Source organism: Setaria italica, chromosome VIII (genome assembly GCF_000263155.2).
Source record: "Setaria italica strain Yugu1 chromosome VIII, Setaria_italica_v2.0, whole genome shotgun sequence".
Lineage (NCBI taxonomy): Eukaryota > Viridiplantae > Streptophyta > Magnoliopsida > Poales > Poaceae > Setaria > Setaria italica.
The window spans coordinates 2,190,093-2,208,298 of NC_028457.1; the positions used below are offsets into that span (position 1 = coordinate 2,190,093).

Genomic DNA, 18,206 nt, shown 5'->3' on the forward strand with positions numbered 1-18,206 from the left:
TCATTCACAATTAATTTGATAATAAAAAGGAAAAACAATTATATTAATATATTATACACTTCTACGTTTGGATCTATAGCGCAATAATAATTTGACCCGATGTCCTGCCCGATGACTACTGCGACTAGCGATGTTGAGGTCTTGAGGACGAAGGGATTGGGACAAGGATGGAGAGAGCAACCGAGCATGGATGAAGCCGAGGCGCTGAAGCTCGCCGGGCCTGCTCTGCGGTGCTCGCCACTGGCTGAACCTGTCACGCCGCCGCCTGGCTCGCCGTTCACCATTGCGTCAGAGCTTCCCGCGGTAGCCTCCCAGTCCCAGCGTTCGCCGGCGCACGAGCTGCCTCCCTCCCAGCAGCAGGGGATGGCAGGCCGGCCCTGCTCCACCGCGTGCTAGCGGCGGCAGCAGCAGCCATTGCAGGCCATGCGAAACGGAGAGAGAAAAAAAGGAAAGTTAAAGGTCAAACGTTGTGCAGCAGCCCCAAGGGATAAGATGCATGCAACGCCAAGAGATAAGGTCTTGCCGTTGGGCCCACCAGTGAAGATGAGATCTGCGTTCCTGCGGCTCCCAAGTGAGGTGACATGCAAAACCCGGTTCGCACGAAACTGGCCGGTTCACCGGTTCAGCAAAAAACCAGCCGGTTGGCTTCAAGTACAGAGGACTCCTGAATAAGCCGGTTTTTACCGGTCCGATTCCATGGACGGTCTTTTTAAGCGAACCAAACCGCTTGAGGCTCTAGTCGGTCTTTTACCGATCGAACCGCCAGTCCAGTCCGGTCCGATCCTAATAACTATGGTTACATCACGTTCTTCGTGTTCGCTGCAACAAAAACACCGAGTCCGAGTCGCAAACCAAGAATACGGCTGGCCCTCTCAGTCTCCCTTCCTCCATCGATTCCCGTCCCTGACACTCCACTCCACAGTTAACCAGCTGAGCTCCTGTGTCTCTACTTCATAGGTCCAAACGTAAATGAAAGAAACTGTAGCGAACATGATCTCATTAGATCATAGTTTTAATTTTGGTGATTGAGTGATAACATAATCATTGGGACTAATGCCTTGTTAAGAATACACCTTGTAGGTTTTATAGGTCCCAAGTATGCAAACCAAACAATGGCAAGGTCCAAATCATGGTACTCAAGAGATCCAAAAGATGGTATTTTCCGTATTTAAATGGTGGTATTCAAGTGACCAAGCCATGGTATCTAGGATTATTCTATGGTATTCAAGCATCCAAATGACGGAGAAAAGGAATCATCGGATTATTCTATGGTATCTAGGATTATTCTATGGTATTCAAGCATCCAAATGGTATCTAGGATTATTCTATGGTATTCTATGGTACCATCGGATGAATCATCGGAGTGGGGAATCTGGGCGCGGGGAGGCCAACGGCTAGTAGCACCAGATGTTCGGATGCTACCAAAATGACACCATCGAAACATCCGATGGTACACTTTAACTAGTCGTTGGAGCAACGGCTCTTTGATGCCTTGGGCTGTTTATACCCCCTCCGCTGCCTATTTGGAGTTGCTGGATTATGCAGAAGTCCATTAGAAATCAAGACTCATTAAGAATACATCAAAACCACCAAAACTACACAAGTGATTAATCAAAGGCTTAGCACAAGTTTAGAAAAATGATTAGTGCTAGGATAGGTCTAAAGAAGAGAGAGTGCAAGGTGTGCCGGTCTTGTGATCGGTTCTAGGAGTGAACCACAATTGTACAAGGTGTGCCGCCACCTTGGAGCCTTGGTGGCTCGCCAGCAAGTCTTGGATCCTCCGGCAGCGGTGTCAAGGACTGTGTGCGGGGGACGTGGAGACCCCTCCTTCGTGGAGAAGCTCCTTAGTGGAGACGGCATCAAAATGACCGGGAAACTTAGCATGAGTCTTAGCGGCTGAGCCTTTGTGGCAAGAAGAAAGGGATATCCTGAAAGAGACTTGGTGACCGGTAAGTTGTTTGTGATTGCTTCAACAATGTGGACTAGTGGTACCTTAGTGCCTACTGATACCATGGGATAAATCCTCGTGTTAAGAGTTTACTTCCCCTTATCCCTACCTCTTACGTTTCCACATTTCATTTTTGCAACTTATGTGCCTTTACTTTTTTAGTGTAATATCTTGTTAGGATTGACTCTAGGTTACAAAACTTATTTTGGATAAGGGTTTCATACTAGATCAACCATAGTTCCACGTCTTGATAGTATGATCTTGTTTATATTTTTGCAAATTTTATGCAAAAGTAATGGAAGCTGTAGATTAACGTTTTAAGATTATCTAATTCACATCCTTCTCTTTTAGACTACGAGTACTCGCAAACAAGTCGCCCGGAGTTGCCCAAACGCACGCAGCTGGCAGCACATCCAACAGCCAGATTCCCACCTGGAATAATCCAGAGTTGATCCCTTCATAATTAATTTGTGCCGTGCAACCGAGCTGGCACTGGCAGCCTGCACAGCTGATCTCGTGTCTTTATAAACGCCCGTGACCCCGGCCCGGCCACTCCCCTCGACTCCACTTTCCATTCCAGCTCGCGTGCTCCAAGCAGCAAGCGTCGTTGAGACGATGCCCATGGCAAGAAGAAGAAGAGGCACGGCGCTGGCGGCGCTCCTCGTTCTCGCTGCCTCCGCCGCGCTGTCCGTTCTCCCGGCGTGCCTCGCCGTGACGTCGCCGTACGTGCGCCCGGCGCCGAGGGCGACGCTGTCCCTGCTGCGCAAGGACGACGACGCCGACGGCCCGACGCCGCAGCAGGTGCGTACGCGTTGCTCTGCCGCTTACCGTGTCCATGATCGCTCCCGAAGATCCGCTTATGGCGGCCTCTATTCCGCCGAGAGCCTGACCAGGTTCTGAATTCTTTCTTAGCAACTCCTCTGTATCTCGCCGAGAGCGAAACCAGCTGACCAGGTTCTGAATTCCAAATACCCTGTCCATGTTATTAGTACTTCAAAACATGCATCGTGCAGCGATTCAGCGTCGGTTATCGCAGCTTGTTTCGTGCATTTTGGTGCCGTTTCTTGCGATTACACGTTGCGTGTGGTCAATATTTTTGGTTGTTTTGCTGCACATCTACCACTAGGAATTGTCTCAAGCAAGTGCAGGAGTCCAACCTGAAAGAAATCCTGCCCCAGTACTAGGGTCTGCTAAATCCTTCATGTGGCACAGCCTGGCGTATAATACTACTAGGAAGTTCAAGGTAGGAAGGAATTTGCCTTTTGGATTACATAGGAGAGCATGCATGAATCTATAGTTAGAACATGTCTGCGTTCACACTAGGAGCTTGACCTCATCTGACTACAACATCGTATGGCTTGCATAGTTGCATTTGTTTAGCGTCACGAGACGGGATTCCGGGTTTCCTGGTTTCCCACCCATCCCAACCTTGCTTTGTCGTTCGTGACGATGTCGGCACGCCGTTTGGCCTCTTGGACCTTGGTGCTTTCGTGTTTCTTGCAGTTTCTCTAATCACGGGCCATGGAAAGTGACTTTAGGTTGGTGTTGATGATGGTGCACTTAATCGATTGCCAGAGATAATGCTGCACTCATGACAATTTTGAGTAGTAGGACTCTTTATCTTTTCCTCTCTTTTTTCTTTCCTTTTTTGAAACAACTTGCTAGACAAGGGAATGGAGGAGTGTTTCATTATTATCTGCATATACCTGGCAAATTTTGATATGGCTTGTGTGAATACCATCATTGCAAGCATAGATTTTATTAAAATCTATATAAGTTTAGATGTTACTAGTCAATTTTATTAAAAAAACAACTTAGGACAAACCTAGATAGACTAATATTTCTGATCAGAGGAAGCAATAGGTTTATTTAACAATCAAGAGAGGAAAGGCATGTCACGGTGTATGAGGTTTCTGGCTGTGAACAATAAGCATTTATCAGAACAGAACATGGGGGAAAAAACACCGCAAGAATTGAGAAGCAAAGGCAAGGAAATTCAGGTGTATGTATCTGTTTCAGACTCTGAAGCCAGCAGTTAAAAAATTCAGATATAATTGGCAAAGCAATCTTACTAAGAATGTACAAAGTCATGTCGCTGCCTTCCATCATGCTTATTTGACATTTTCAGATACGGTGCTACAGAACAGACGTCCGGAATCTTAAAAAAATTGGACACCTCAACGTATGCTTCAATAGTTAAACATCGATATTGCAACTATTATTTCCGCATGTTTCATAGCGAATGTTGCATGAAATCAACGGGTACATCTATCTGAACATGGATTTTTCTCGTATACATGTGTCCACATGATCTATCTGAACCGTTCATCTTAAAATCTATGGCGAGATGAATCATAAGTAGGTGAGGGAACCATGTGTTGGTGAGAAGTTCAATGGTTGGATGGATATCTTGTGAGAGAAATGAACGGCTGAGATAACTCATACGGTCACAAGTACATGTGGAATTTAGTGTTCATGTTGCGGCAGGAATTTTCTATCCCAGAGTCGAACGTCGGGCGCTAGTAGTGCCATTTCACATAGCGGATGCTTTATCATCAAATTCGATCTTGATGCCCACCAAACTCAATCTTAATGCTGGCCTATCTAGCTGAGGAGCCAGATTTGCATTGAATTCTCTTCCTCTTAGGACGTTGAGCATTCAAATGTTTCCCGTACTCCCGGTATGAGTAGGACGATAGAGACAGCTGAATGAGGCCACAAGCGACTCTGTATCCTTGCCAAGTTTTGTCACTGTCAGCATGGCTGCTGCTGCATCCTTCTTGAAACAGTACACAAACAGTTAAACACACGCAGGGTGCTGCCACGTTTTGAGTTTGTGCAAAAGTTATACGCAAATTTCTGTTTCTCTTCCTCCCTCCTTAACATCAGCAGAAACATACGTACAGAAGAAATCTGACCACCATTTGATACATTCTGTGTGCAAATTTCAGGTGCATATATCAGTGGTAGGGCCTGACAAGATGAGGGTGGCATGGATCACCGACGACGACGCGCCGGCGATCGTCGAGTATGGCACGACGTCAGGCCAGTACCCTTTCTCCGCAACCGGAAACACGACGACCTACTCCTACGTCCTCTACAAATCCGGGAAGATCCACGACGCCGTCATCGGCCCACTGCAGCCTAGCACGACCTACTACTACCGGTGCAGCTCCAACCCGTCACGCGAGTTCTCCTTCCGGACGCCGCCGGCCACACTCCCCTTCAAGTTCGTCATCGTCGGTAACGCATGAATTTTTCAATATCAAAGTGTCGAGCTGGGTTCATGGCGAGTTTTGATGGACATCGATGTGTGAAGGTGACCTTGGCCAAACGGGATGGACGGATTCGACACTGAAGCACATCGCGGCGGCCGACTACGACGTGCTCCTACTTCCCGGCGACCTGTCGTACGCCGACTCCATCCAGCCACGGTGGGACTCGTACGGCCGCGTCGTGGAGCCTTTGGCGAGCGCGCGGCCATGGATGGTGACCCAGGGCAACCACGAGGTCGAGAAGCTCCCCCTCGTCGAGCCGACGCCCTTCAAGGCATACAACGCGCGGTGGCGCATGCCGTTCGACGCCGGCGCCACGCCGTCGGGCGGCAACCTCTACTACTCCTTCGACGTCGCCGGCGGCGCCGTGCACGTCATCATGCTGGGCTCCTACACCGACTACGCCGCGGGCAGCGCGCAGTACGAGTGGCTCCAGCGCTATCTGGCGGCGGTCGGCCGCCGCGGCGGCACGGCGGCCTTCGTGGTGGCGCTGGTGCACGCGCCGTGGTACAGCAGCAACGAGGCGCACCGGGGGGACGGCGACGCCATGCGCGCCGCCATGGAGGAGCTTCTGTACGGCGGGCGCGTGGACGCCGTGTTCGCTGGGCACGTGCACGCGTACGAGAGGTTCGCGCGCGTGTACGGCGGGGAGGAGGACCCCTGCGCGCCGGTGTACGTCACCATCGGCGACGGCGGCAACCGGGAGGGGCTGGCGGGGAAGTACGCGGACCCGCAGCCAGCGATCTCGGCGTTCCGGGAGGCGAGCTTCGGGCACGGGCGGCTGGAAGTGGTGAATGCCACGCACGCGCTGTGGGCATGGCACCGCAACGACGACGACGAGGCGGTGCTCGCCGACCAGGTGTGGATCACCAGCCTCGCCGCCAACCCGGCTTGCCATCGAAGCAAGAACTAATTACTGTAATGCATACAGTCTCGGTACCAAATTAATAGTCGATTGAATATGCAACGGAAGAAGATGATTTTTATACCAATTCATGGAACAGAACACAAGGAACAGAACGAAAATTAGATAATTGCAGTACCAGGAAAGTTAGTAGACGATGCAAAGCAGCGGCAAGAATCCTTCCATGTAGCACAGCTGGTTTGGCACGGCTGCATTGGCTTCGGGAGTCTCGGTACAAACAAAAATCATCTGAACAAATAAGCGACTGATATGTTGGCTTCGGGAGTAGTACGATCAAAAAAGAAAAACTCAATTTTGCAAATAACCCTAACATAAGAGAATCAGAATGGAGGGAGTAGATATCTACTTTTCATGTCTTTAGAACGTCTCTAGCGGAACTTACATTCCCCAATCTAACTACTATATTGTGAGAGTTGGTGAAAAATAGTACTCCAACAGACTCCATTTACTTTTCTCTTTTTTCAATATTGGGATGGAATTATTGAGAGACTATAAATGCAACTCTCCCAATAATAATAAAATTGATATGGGATATCTCCACTAATTAGTTATTGAAAAATATTTATTAGGGAAGTGCCGGAGATGTTCTCAGCGTCTGGTCTAAAACTCAACATTCGACAACACAAGATTATCTGAACAATTAGTACTAATAATTAAGGTGCTGAAAAATCTGATAGCCTAACTAAAGAATGAACATTCCAGTATTCCACACACGAGCTAAACAACGAAAAATCCGCCATTGGGCTTAAAAAAACAATGAAAAATCTGACTACCGCTGCATTTGGGTCCACATTATTCCACAAGCGGCACCGACGTAAACAATGAACAGATCAAATGCATTATACAAATCAATTCACTGCACAGCTTTGTTTCAAAAAAATTAACTACACAGCTTATCAAACGAACTATTGGCTCTCTTCAACACGAGCCTTTTTGGGTGTTCGTTAGGCTGGGCTTCTAATCACACTTTTGAGTACTTGGCGATGGCCCAATACTACAACAGCCCACATCGATCCTCCTCTTCAACACTGTTTGTCTGTTTCTTTCTTCTCCACTGAGAAGTGAGAAGGCAGAAGCCATGGCAGCCCACCTTTGCCTAGAGGTGGGTCCACCTGTTGCCACGCGTCCGTCGACGAAGCCATGCGTTGCACCCCCGGAAGCCCGGACACCGTCGAGCCGTCGAGTTGCGCGCATGCATGGGCCTGCATGAGACAGGCGCCGTCGTCACGCCGGACACCAACCAACACACGCGCCACTCGCCAGCGTCAGCTATGGCCCCACCTCCACCCCAGCGCCTTCTAATGCCCGCCGGCGGGCTCGCCGTCCGCGGCGACGTTCCGCACCGCTGAAGATGAAGCTCCGCCACCTCCCACCCGTCCTCTTCCTCTTAGTGACAGCCCTCTCGCTCCCCGCCTTCTCCTTCCGCCGCAACCTGTTCCTCCCTCGAGACCCGTCGCCGTCCCAGCAGCATCACGCCGGCGACGACGCGCTCCTCCGCCGGCTCGCGGCCGTCGACGCCGGCGCGGACCAGATCCTGGCCGAGGCGGCCGCGATGCTGGCTAACGCCTCGATATCCTCCTCCACCCATCATCACAGCAGCAGCCTCGGCAACGGCCACCACCGCCTCCTCACCCTCCGCCTCCCTTGCTGTTCCAGCAACGCCACCGTGTCCCGCCTCCGCGTCCCCTACGACACGCTCCCCGAAGACGGCGCCCTCCTCGCCGCCTTCCGCGCCTCCCTCCGCTCCTACCTCCTCGCGCACCACCACATCCGCCGCCGCCGAAGCGGCGCCAACAACGCCGCCATCGCCAGCGTCATGCGCGACCTCCCGGGCCTCCTCGGCCGGCGCCGGCGCTTCCCGACCTGCGCCGTCGTGGGCAACAGCGGCATCCTCCTCGGCTCCGGTCGTGGCCCCCAGATCGACGCGCACGACTTCGTCGTCCGCCTCAACAACGCCCCCGCCGGCGCCGCGGCCGCCTTCGCGCCCGACGTCGGCAGCAAGACCTCGCTCGCCTTCGCCCACTCCTTCGTCCTCCGCCGCTGCGCCGGCCCCTCCGCCGCCACCGTCCCCGGCTGCGCCTGCCACCCCTACGGCCGCAGTGTCCCGCTGGCCATGTACGTGAGCCACCCCGCGCACCTCCTCGACGCGCTCGCCTGCGGCGCCACCGCCACGCCGGCGTCCCCGTTCCGGCTCCGCCTCACCGACGCGCGCCTCGACGCGCTGTGTGCGCGCATTGCCAAGTACTACTCGATGCGGCGGTTCGTGGCCGCCACCGGGGAGCCGGAGAGCAACTGGCGCGGCGGCGACGAGAGGACGCCGCACTTCCACTACTCGTCGGGGCTGCAGGCGGTGGTGATGACGCTGGGGGCGTGCGAGGAGGTGTCCATGTTCGGGTTCGGGAAGGCGGCGGGGGCGAAGCACCATTACCACACCGAGAGGAAGAAGGAGACGGAGGTGCATGACTACGAGGCCGAGTACCAGTTCTACCGCGACCTGCAGTCGCGACCGGAGGCGGTGCCGTTCCTCGACGAGGCGCCGGCGGGCTTCAAGCTGCCACCGGTGAAGCAGTATTGGTGACGTGCTCCGTGCTGTCTACTGGTGACTGGAGATCTGAACCGTCGTGATGGAAATTCATGGCCGAGCGAGATTGATTGCATGCAGTTTCTAACTTGGCAGTTGTAGGATTGGCTGCGTGTGCGATCTGTGTCCGTGTTGGACCACACTCGCACACCGACGAGACGCCCAACTGGGGTGGAAACGTGAATGGCGATGGACGCTTCGATCTGATTAAGGGCGTGAAAATTCATGCTTAGAACATTATCGGCCCAAGTAAAATGAGAGGTTTATTTTTTTTCCCTTTTGAAACGCAACCGGCAAGACAATGCCATCCTGCGCGCCCCGGGGGAACAGAGTAGTGGAATGGAGAGGGGGAGCATGTCTTCCATAGCGCAACCGCCAAGAAGGAAAAAGATGCCCCGCCAATGCGGTTTTGTAACTGGAACTCCCAAGATGCCGCATCCGAAGCTTCAAAATTGGTACTCCCTCCGTTCCAAATTGTAGGTCGTTTTGGTTTTTCTAGATTCATAGATATTATTATGCATCTAGATATAGTGTATGTCTATATGCAGAATAATATTTATAAATCTAAAAGAGCTAAAACAACTTACAATTTGGAACAGAGGGAGTAGTTGTCATGCCATAGCTGGCGTCGTACCACTCCACCCCGACCAAACATATATAAAAGCCAATGTGGCCACGCCAAACTGGCCAACGCTAAGGGCAAGTACATTGGTGTCGTCTAATAGACGGTCTCATGCATTGACACGTAATCTTGAGACGATTCAACAGGCAACCCGTACAATGGGTTGTCCTATAAGTTGTCTGGTAGTGGTATATAATTCCATGAGTTGCATGGCAATAATAACTCGTACAATGGTTGTTAAGTTGTCTCGTAGTCCTACAATTTAGCTCATGAGGTGGTTGTTTCGCGAAGCAACGACCTCTTTCTCTCTCCTCGCTCTCTCTCCTCCACATCATCAAAAATCTTACGTGACACTGCATGAGACGACCTATAAGACCACTGACGTATAGCAATGTACTTGCCCTAAGTAGGACCAGCCATCATGACTGCAACCGCGGTGAGCCGCCGCAGACCAATTGTCGTTACCGCACCAAACTAGCCCTGACAGACATGTATGGATGCACCACTAGTCGTTATAAGGCCGGTTGTCGAAGAACGCCTCCATTATGGTATCCTGGTATTGAGGTACCTACTGGTATAGTCGTATGGAACATTATTGGCACAAAACACCCGTGACATGTGTCCCATGTGATGTTTCTGAAATTTTTGTTTGGGGTACTGTATTTGTTGAAAAAAAATCTTACACTTACCTGATAGAGAGATGTTTAACCAGAGAAAGCTAGGGGAAGATATGGGCAATTCAAAGGGAAATGAGAATTTGACATAGAGGTTTCTGATTTGAAAAAATAGCTCAATTACATATAGGATGATAATATACTGAAAGAGTACTTTATTATTGGGCCTTAGTATTTTATAGCGACACAGAGACTGGCCCATATAGAGCAACGCTATTGGGCTTCCTGATTTTGGAATGGGCCAGAAGCCGAAAAATTAATCTGGGGGGAACCGGGAGTTTGAGCGTATAGTTTAGTTGTTTTAGATAGGTTAGGATTCTTCTTCCCCCACGACTTGGGGTAGTTTCTACCTTGGTTCTCTCCAGGATCGATGCTCCTCGTGACTCCTGTTGGTGAGTTCCAAATCTACTACAGCCTGATGACTCGTGACTCCTGTTGGTGAGTTCCAAATCTACTACAGCCTGATGACGACGGGTTGGATTTTCATCCTCATTTTGAGTTTCTTTGTTACTTTGTTGGCGATCTTCGATTCGTTGGCAAGGGAGTTGACTTCTGGACCACTAGCGATGGATCTCAAGCTGGAGGTGCCAGATCCTGTCTTTCTCGGTGAAGGAAAGGCCGATGGTCGTTTGTCGTTGCTAGTGCGTTCAGTGTCTTTCCCGGTGAAGGAAAGGCCGATGGTCGTTTGTCGTTGCTAGTGCGTTCAGTGATTTAAAGGTGCGTTGATGCATTCGATGTGCTGTCTATTGTGGCATTTCAAAAAATTAATGTGTCTTTATCAGTTTGGGATTCTTCGACTTCCGGCTCCGTGTTGTGCGCTCTTCTTCATCAAACCCTGGTGCGGCGGTTCGATGAGCGTGTTTGTCGGGTGGCCATGAAGTTGCTCACGAGCAAGATGCTATGGAGGTTATGTGTAGGGCTTCAATGTAATTTTCTATTTCTTAATGGACCTCGTAGCAAGGGGTGGAATGTAATTCTCAGTTATTATCAATAAAAGTCCAAGCCGTTCCTCTCAAAAAAATTCAAAAAATAATCTAGCAAGGCATTCTGCAGTGCAAGTTTTTTCTTTTTCTGATTACAAGATAACGTGTGTCCTTGATCCGTGGACAACTTGCTTGACTGATACCTTTGAGGAAATACTTGGAAAAAAATAGTTATAGCAGCAGCAGTACAAAAACGTGAAACTACGGTGAAAGCAATATTGAAGAGAGGATTATGGATGATGAATTTTTCCCCAAAACTAAGGAGTTCCATATTAGTACGAGGGGTTCAATCATCCAATTGCATCAAAGCTCGTATTCGGTGTTTTTTAATTAAATCCTAATAGCCGCTATTTGAAACACAGATAAAAAACTCAAAGTGATTGCTTTGCCCACATGCACGCTTCGAACTCTAGATGCACAATGAAAGTTTTTTTTAAAAAAAAAATTGACCGCTTCATGCTTAACTACTTTAGGTTGATGACAATAGGGGAATATCATGACAATATTTTGGGGTGGCACAAATGGACCCCAACCATTTACTAACCACGTCTGCATACATAACTCATTCTAAATACTATCTCATTTTTTTTTGTCTAGACCACATTAGAATATAAAAAAACTTTAAAGGTAAGGTTTAATCACTAATTGTCCTAGAACATATGTTACCGACTGTTGAAGGATCAATATCGTATTGAAAGACACAAGAAGCACAAATTGTTTGGAAAAATATTTTGGCCTTTTTCATGGTACTAGAGTTTCATTATTAGGTTCATGAATATGCTTCTGTAGTCACTGTTATGTTTCTAAAGCACATGTCTATGGATCATCATTTTATGACTAGAATGAGCCATTAGTGTATTTAGAGCTGAGCAAATTTGACCTGGCTCGACAGTCCGGCACGAGCCCGTCATGTGACCTTTATAAGGTCGGGTGTGGCACCCATTTTGCTAGCTTGAAAACCCGCTAAGCTCGGACGAATTATTATTATTATTTATTTATTTTTCAACTTAAAAAGATCGGGCGGCCCGACAAAAAAAAATTGAAAAAACCGGTCCGAAAGCTGTTTGTGGGCGGGCTTGGTCACGTTTTTTCCCTGAATCATTCCGAGCTTTTTGCCGGTCCAGTCCACACTTTGCTCAAGTCTAGTTGTACCCTCTACCCTCTAGTGACTAGTGTTCCCCTTTGCTCCAACGAAAAACACAAATATGAGATCAACCATCTGGTCCAATTTTCAGCTTCCAAAGACGTATTCAAGTATGGCCTTCTGTATTCTCGAACTGGAGTACATCTTACCTTAGCAGATGTGCCTTTTTGAATTTCGAGTGCCTTTCTCCCTTCCACTCCATGTTGAGTTGTCGACCAAACCAACCTGCAGACACCATCAGCTCGCTGCCTTACCAGCGAGCCACCCGTCACCCACTGACAAAAGGGCCCCACAATGCTCCGGGTACCACATGTCAGCGAGTTGGTTGACTGGGTCAACCTGAATCGCTGCCGTCCCACACGCCCGCCACGCAGCTCCCACCAATTCTCACCCGACCCAGTGTCCCATCCTACTCACCTCACCGGCGGCTCCAGCTCAGCCACCACCTCCGCGCCTACTAAAATGGCCGCCGGATCTCGCCGCGCGCGAAGGCGACCGCGCCGCCGGAGATGAAGCGCCGCCACCTTCCGCCGGTGCTCGTCCTCCTCCTTGCGCTCTCGCTCCTCTCCCTCCCCTTCCGCCGCCGCCTGTTCCTCCCCCGCGGCCCGTCCCAGTACTACGCGGGCGGCGACGCGCTCCTCCGTAGGCTCGCGGCCGCCGACGCAGGTGGGGACCAGGTCCGCGCCGAGGCCGCCGCGCTGGTCGCAAATGCCTCGGTGTCCTCCTTCCCCAGCATCGGCAACCGCTACCGCCTCCTCTACCTCCGCCTGCCTTACCACACCAACGCCACCTCCGCGCCGCGGCAGCGGGCCGTCTCCCGCCTCCGCGTCCCCTTCGAGACGGTCCCCGACGACGGCGCCCTCCTCGCCGCGTTCCGCGCCTCCCTCCGCTCGTTCCTCCTCGCGCGACGCCAGCTCCGGCGCCGGGGCGGCGACGACGACGATGTCGTCGCCGGCGTCGCCATGGGCGGCATTGGGGACCTCCTCGACCGCCACCCGCGGCGGGAGCGGTTCCCCACCTGCGCCGTCGTCGGGAACAGCGGCATTCTCCTCGGCTCCGGCCGGGGCGGGCAGATCGACGCGCACGACCTCGTCGTCCGCCTCAACAACGCCCGCGTCGCGGGTTACGCCGCCGACGTCGGCGCCAAGACCTCGCTCTCCTTCGTCAACTCCAACATCCTCCACCGCTGCGCCGTCCGCTCCGCCGTCGCCGCCGGCGGCTGCGCCTGCCACCCCTACGGCCGCGCGGTCCCCATGGCCATGTACGTCTGCCAGCCGGCGCACCTCCTCGACGCGCTCATCTGCAACGCCACCGCCACGCCGGCGTCCCCGTTCCCGCTCCTCGTCACCGACGCGCGCCTCGACGCGCTCTGCGCGCGCATCGCCAAGTATTACTCGATGCGGCGGTTCGTGGCCACGACCGGGGAGCCGGCGAACAACTGGACCCGGAGGCACGACGAGAGGTACTTCCACTACTCGTCGGGGCTGCAGGCGGTGGTAATGGCGCTGGGGGTCTGCGACGAGGTGAGCCTGTTCGGGTTCGGGAAGGCGGCGGGAGCGAAGCACCATTACCACACCAACCAGAAGAAGGAGCTGGACCTGCACGACTACGAGGCCGAGTACCAGTTCTACCGCGACCTCCAGGCGCGGCCGGAGGCGGTGCCGTTCTTCGACGAGACGCCGGGGTTCAAGGTGCCGCCAGTGAAGCTATACTGGTGAGTGGTGACTGGTGAAGTCAGTAACATGTAATTGCTACTTGTTGTACATTTTTTACAACTAGAATATTTTTTAGACATAGAGAAATGTGTACAGTATGGCAATCAAAATTTGAAAGGGAATTAGAGATTGGGATGGAGCATGTAGAGGGAAAATTTTGTGTTGATCAGATGAATCAAAATGGTTGTAACTGTTCATGTACAATTTGTGTAGTACAACTGTACACTACCATGACTGCATGAGTATATACTTCAGACGCCGAACGTGTAAATTACAGCATTGAAAATGTAATGAGACTGGTTGATTTGTCAGATTTATAAATGTGTAATAGATATTTGTTCTACTTTGGTTCTCATTTTACCAATTTGCGGTGCTGATGGTGAAGCTGTACGGTGATTGTTTCTATTATGTGCTATTGTGTTTGTTGTACAATTCTACACTTGACTGATAGTTAGAATTTAGAAAACAAGTGTAAAATATGGCCAATTCAGAGGGAATTTGACATAGATGTTTCTGATAGGGAAATATAGCTAAAATTTTCAGTTGAAAGGTGAGTAGAAATGATACTCATTTGGTGTCCAGATGATTCAAATTGTTTGTAATTGCTGACATCTTTGTTGTAAAATTGTTGCACTTGATCGAAACATTCAGACAAATATAGAGATTTTAGACAGACATACACACAAAGGAAATTTTGGGCAATGGAAAGGGAATGAAATTGAACAAGATCATGTTAGGATTTGGACGTGTATAAAAATATTGTCAGGTCTCATAAGAAACATTTGGTTGATTGTACCCGCTTGCATTTTGTTTGTTTAGCTTCGTTATAGCAAAACTTTATCGCACTATCTGACATGTAGGTATCATTGTTTAACCCCTGCTAGGGAAAATGATTTAACTGTACATGTAATAGTAGGTTGGTAGCCTATTGGCTATCAGATCTGTTTGCAGCTGATGACCAACCACTAAAATCTACTACCATGAACCAAGAACGCAGCAATGGTGTTAGTTGCGTGCCCACTGCTGGTCCCTTGTCACTATAAGACTGCTATTAAGTCTAACAAGGTGCTAACAGCGACCCGACGGTAGTTCAACTGACATATAACTTAGGACTGAAACCATAACAATACTGAAGTGTTGTTCTGTCAGCTTGCACCCCGCAATCTCTGCTGAATCACCTCTAATGTATCATGTCTTGCATTGTGCATATCCCTCTAAAGTTTGGTTAGAGTTTATCGAGAGAAATCTAACAATTTATTTTCCTTCCTGTCTTACCTTCAAAGTGCTACTCCCTCCATCCTAAATTATAAGTCGTTTTGATTTTCTAGGTTCATACTTTTACTATGCATCTAGACATGATATATATAAAGGTGTAGCAAACATGACCCCATTAGGCTATAGTTTGTGATTTTAGTGATTTAGTGACAACATAATCATTGGAACTAATGGATTATCTAGCATGTATCTCGTAGGTTTTCTAGATTCTATGTATGTAAACCAAACCATGGCAAGGTCCAAATCATGATATTCAAGTGATCCAATGACGGTATTTTTTGTATTCAAATGGTGGTATTCAAGTGATCGAGCCATGGTATCTAGGATTGTTCTATGGTATTCAAGCATCCAAGTGATGGTATTTTTGATGCTTGCATTGGACGAGTTGAAGAGAAAAAGGAACCATCGGATGTTTCGATGGTCCACAGAAAGCGTCGGAGCAACCATCAGATCAATTGGTACAACATTGTTGCAGCTACCTGAGTCAAGACCATCGGATGTTCCGATGGTAGGATTTATAGTAGTGTCGGATGAATTCTGGGGTGAAGGATTTGAAGACAAAGAAAATCCTATAGCACCGGATGATCCGATGCTAGGTCAAGAGAAGCGTCGGATGAAGCATATTTTTTTTCCAAGTTTCAGAGAGGTTTTGACCAGAAAACCTTCAGCACCGGATGTTCCGATGGTACCATCGGAGGAACCATCGAATGAATTTTGATGTGTTAGTGAAGAACTTGGGTGCAGGGAGGCTAACGGCTAGTTGCACCGGATGTTCCGATGCATGTCAAAGAGGGACCGTCGAAACATCCGATGGTACATTTTAACTAGCCGTTGGAACAACGGTTCTTTAATGCCTTGAGCTATTTATACCCCCTCCACTTGCCCATTTGGAGTTGCTGGAGTGTGAAGGAATCTATTGGAGATCAAGACTCATCAAAAACACATCCAAGCCACCAAAAGTGCATAAGTGATTAATCAAAGATTTAGCACAAACTTAGAAGAGTGATTAGTGCTAGGATAGGCCTAGAGAAGAGAGAGTGCAAGGTGTTACTGCCTTGTGATCAGTTCAAGGAGTGAACTACAGTTGTACAAGGTATGCCGGTGCCTTGGAGCCTTGGTGGCTCGCCGGCAACTCTTCGACTCTCCGGCTTGGTGTGGAGCGGCGTCGATGACCGTGTGCGGGGGATGAGGAGAGCCCTTCCTTGGTGGAGAAACTCTGTAGTGAAGACGGTGTCAAGGTGACCGGAAGAGAGGGAGTGGTGAGCCTTACCTTAGTGGTAAGTTTCTCATCCGGCTTGGCACGAGTCTTTGTGGCAAGTCCAAGACCTTGACTGGGAGAGACTTGGTGACCGAAAGCATATCCTCAGTGGAGCCCCAACGTGGACTAGGGGTGTCATTTGCCTATCGATACCACGAGATAAATCATCGTGCCCGAGTTTGCATTCTTCCTAACCCACTCCTTTACGTTTCTGCATTTCATACTTGCAACTTGAGTAGTTAACTCACTAGAGTAGAATCTTGATAGGATTGGCTCTAGGTTGCAAAACTTGTTTTGGGTGGGAAGAATTACTAGATCAACCTTAGTTGCACATCTTGATAGCATGATCTAGTTTATATTTTATGCAAAAGTAGTGGAAGCCATAGGTTAAGGTTTTTAGTTTGTCTAATTCACCCCTCCCCTTCTTAGGCTACGAGCACCGATTCTTTACAAAAGGCATAGCAAAACCTATGAATCTAACAAAATCAAAACAACTTATAATTTGGAACGGAGGGAGTACCATTCAGGAATGTTTTGTTTTGACATACCTTGCTGGCTTGGTGCTCCATGCAGTGAGCTCACATGTCTTTGATGCGCTCCAAGTTTTGACTGAACGACTCCAAGCAAAGGTCAAACAGGTGATGGATGGAGGCACGGAGCAGGAAATCACCATATTAGGGCTTTTAGTGCTCTTGATATGAAACCTAACCGATTCTCTACAAATCTACCGTACCCTGCATATTGACTCCTTGCATAGAAGAGGACATAGCAATCCATCAGAGGATGTTGACAGTCACTATGTGAGGAAGCGCTGAGCTCACACATTCCCTAGTTCCAATGTTCAAAATTGACATCCAAACAACCTAAAGCTCACTACCTTTGCAGAGAAATAAGAAACGCACAACGACTCTGGATATTTGCCCCGTTCTTGTAATCTTTATATGCAGCTGCAGCTCCAAGTCCTAGCCTCCTACAGTCACGCTCCATCACAAAAATAGTCCATTCGTATGTAAGGGCGTGTTTGGATCATTGGGCTAAAGTTTAGGCCTTATCACATCGAATGTTCGGATGCTAATTAGGATGACTAACATGAGCTAATTATAAAACTAATTGCAGAAGCCCTGGGTTAATTCACGAGACGAATTTATTAAGCCTAATTAATCCATCATTAGCAAATGGTTATTGTAGCACCACATTGTCAAATCATGAATTAATTAGACTTAATAGATTCATCTCGCGAATTAGCCTCCATCTGTGCAATTTATTTTGTAATTAGCCTATATTTAATACTCCTAATTAGTATCCAAACATCCGATATGACAGAGGCTAAAGTTTAACCCCTAGGAAACAAACACCCCCTAAGATGCATCCATCCTGCATTCCCGCAGAGGAGGAGAGGCTAGAGGCCTAACCATGACCGGACAACAGGACAGGAGCTTTGCTTCATTCTGATTGTTTCTCATCATTATGCTCAAGGAGATAGGCCTGTTGTTCCCTGGAGCAGGAGTACTGTGCTTCAGTTTTGAGGTCAACATGTCCAATCAGACCTAAGAATCCAAATACTGAGGCCATCGCCATCAACATAAGCTAGCTGCCGACTCCATGCTAGAAGAGAGAGATGAGAAACAGGGTAGCTTCGCTTGAGCCAACATGCATGCTGTGAGAGCCTGTAAGAGAGCTAAGCTTGGAAAACATGCGAGCTAGGCGCGGAACGAAGTGCCAGTCACTTTTTTTGCATTGTTCACTGATTAAAAAACTCAACAAGCTATCTCCACACTACACTGTTGGAGACGCCCTGAAGGTAGC

General features: G+C 49.3%; 3 protein-coding genes across 3 annotated transcripts; all 3 read left to right on the forward strand.

Annotated features, from left to right (window-relative positions):
* Nucleotides 1-2,516: 2,516 nt before the first annotated feature.
* Nucleotides 2,517-6,215, forward strand: LOC101753069 (probable purple acid phosphatase 20). Its single transcript, XM_004978636.3, has 3 exons — nt 2,517-2,749; nt 4,900-5,191; nt 5,268-6,215. The coding sequence occupies exons 1-3, from the start codon at nt 2,564-2,566 to the stop codon at nt 6,134-6,136; spliced, it is 1,347 nt and encodes a 448-aa protein (XP_004978693.1). The 5' UTR covers nt 2,517-2,563; the 3' UTR covers nt 6,137-6,215.
* A 1,284-nt stretch (nt 6,216-7,499) lies between these two features.
* LOC101753470 (sialyltransferase-like protein 2) lies at nt 7,500-8,726 on the forward strand. The gene has a single exon (XM_004978637.1). It carries the CDS (start codon nt 7,500-7,502, stop codon nt 8,724-8,726), a length of 1,227 nt encoding a protein of 408 aa, XP_004978694.1.
* Nucleotides 8,727-12,552: 3,826 nt separating this feature from the next.
* LOC101753884 (sialyltransferase-like protein 2) lies at nt 12,553-14,178 on the forward strand. The gene has a single exon (XM_004978638.3). The coding sequence runs from the start codon at nt 12,662-12,664 to the stop codon at nt 13,868-13,870; it is 1,209 nt and encodes a 402-aa protein (XP_004978695.1). The 5' UTR covers nt 12,553-12,661; the 3' UTR covers nt 13,871-14,178.
* The last annotated feature ends 4,028 nt before the right edge of the window (nt 14,179-18,206 follow it).

Bases quoted from the DNA above. Each gene is read 5' to 3' on its own strand.
- LOC101753069 (XM_004978636.3), top strand. From the start codon at position 2,564: ATGCCCATGGCAAGAAGAAGAAGAGGCACGGCGCTGGCGGCGCTCCTC. The intron at 2,750-4,899 runs GTGCGTACGCGT...TGCAAATTTCAG, and splicing joins ACGGCCCGACGCCGCAGCAG to GTGCATATATCAGTGGTAGG. The intron at 5,192-5,267 runs GTAACGCATGAA...CGATGTGTGAAG, and splicing joins CTTCAAGTTCGTCATCGTCG to GTGACCTTGGCCAAACGGGA.
- LOC101753470 (XM_004978637.1), top strand. From the start codon at position 7,500: ATGAAGCTCCGCCACCTCCCACCCGTCCTCTTCCTCTTAGTGACAGCC.
- LOC101753884 (XM_004978638.3), top strand. From the start codon at position 12,662: ATGAAGCGCCGCCACCTTCCGCCGGTGCTCGTCCTCCTCCTTGCGCTC.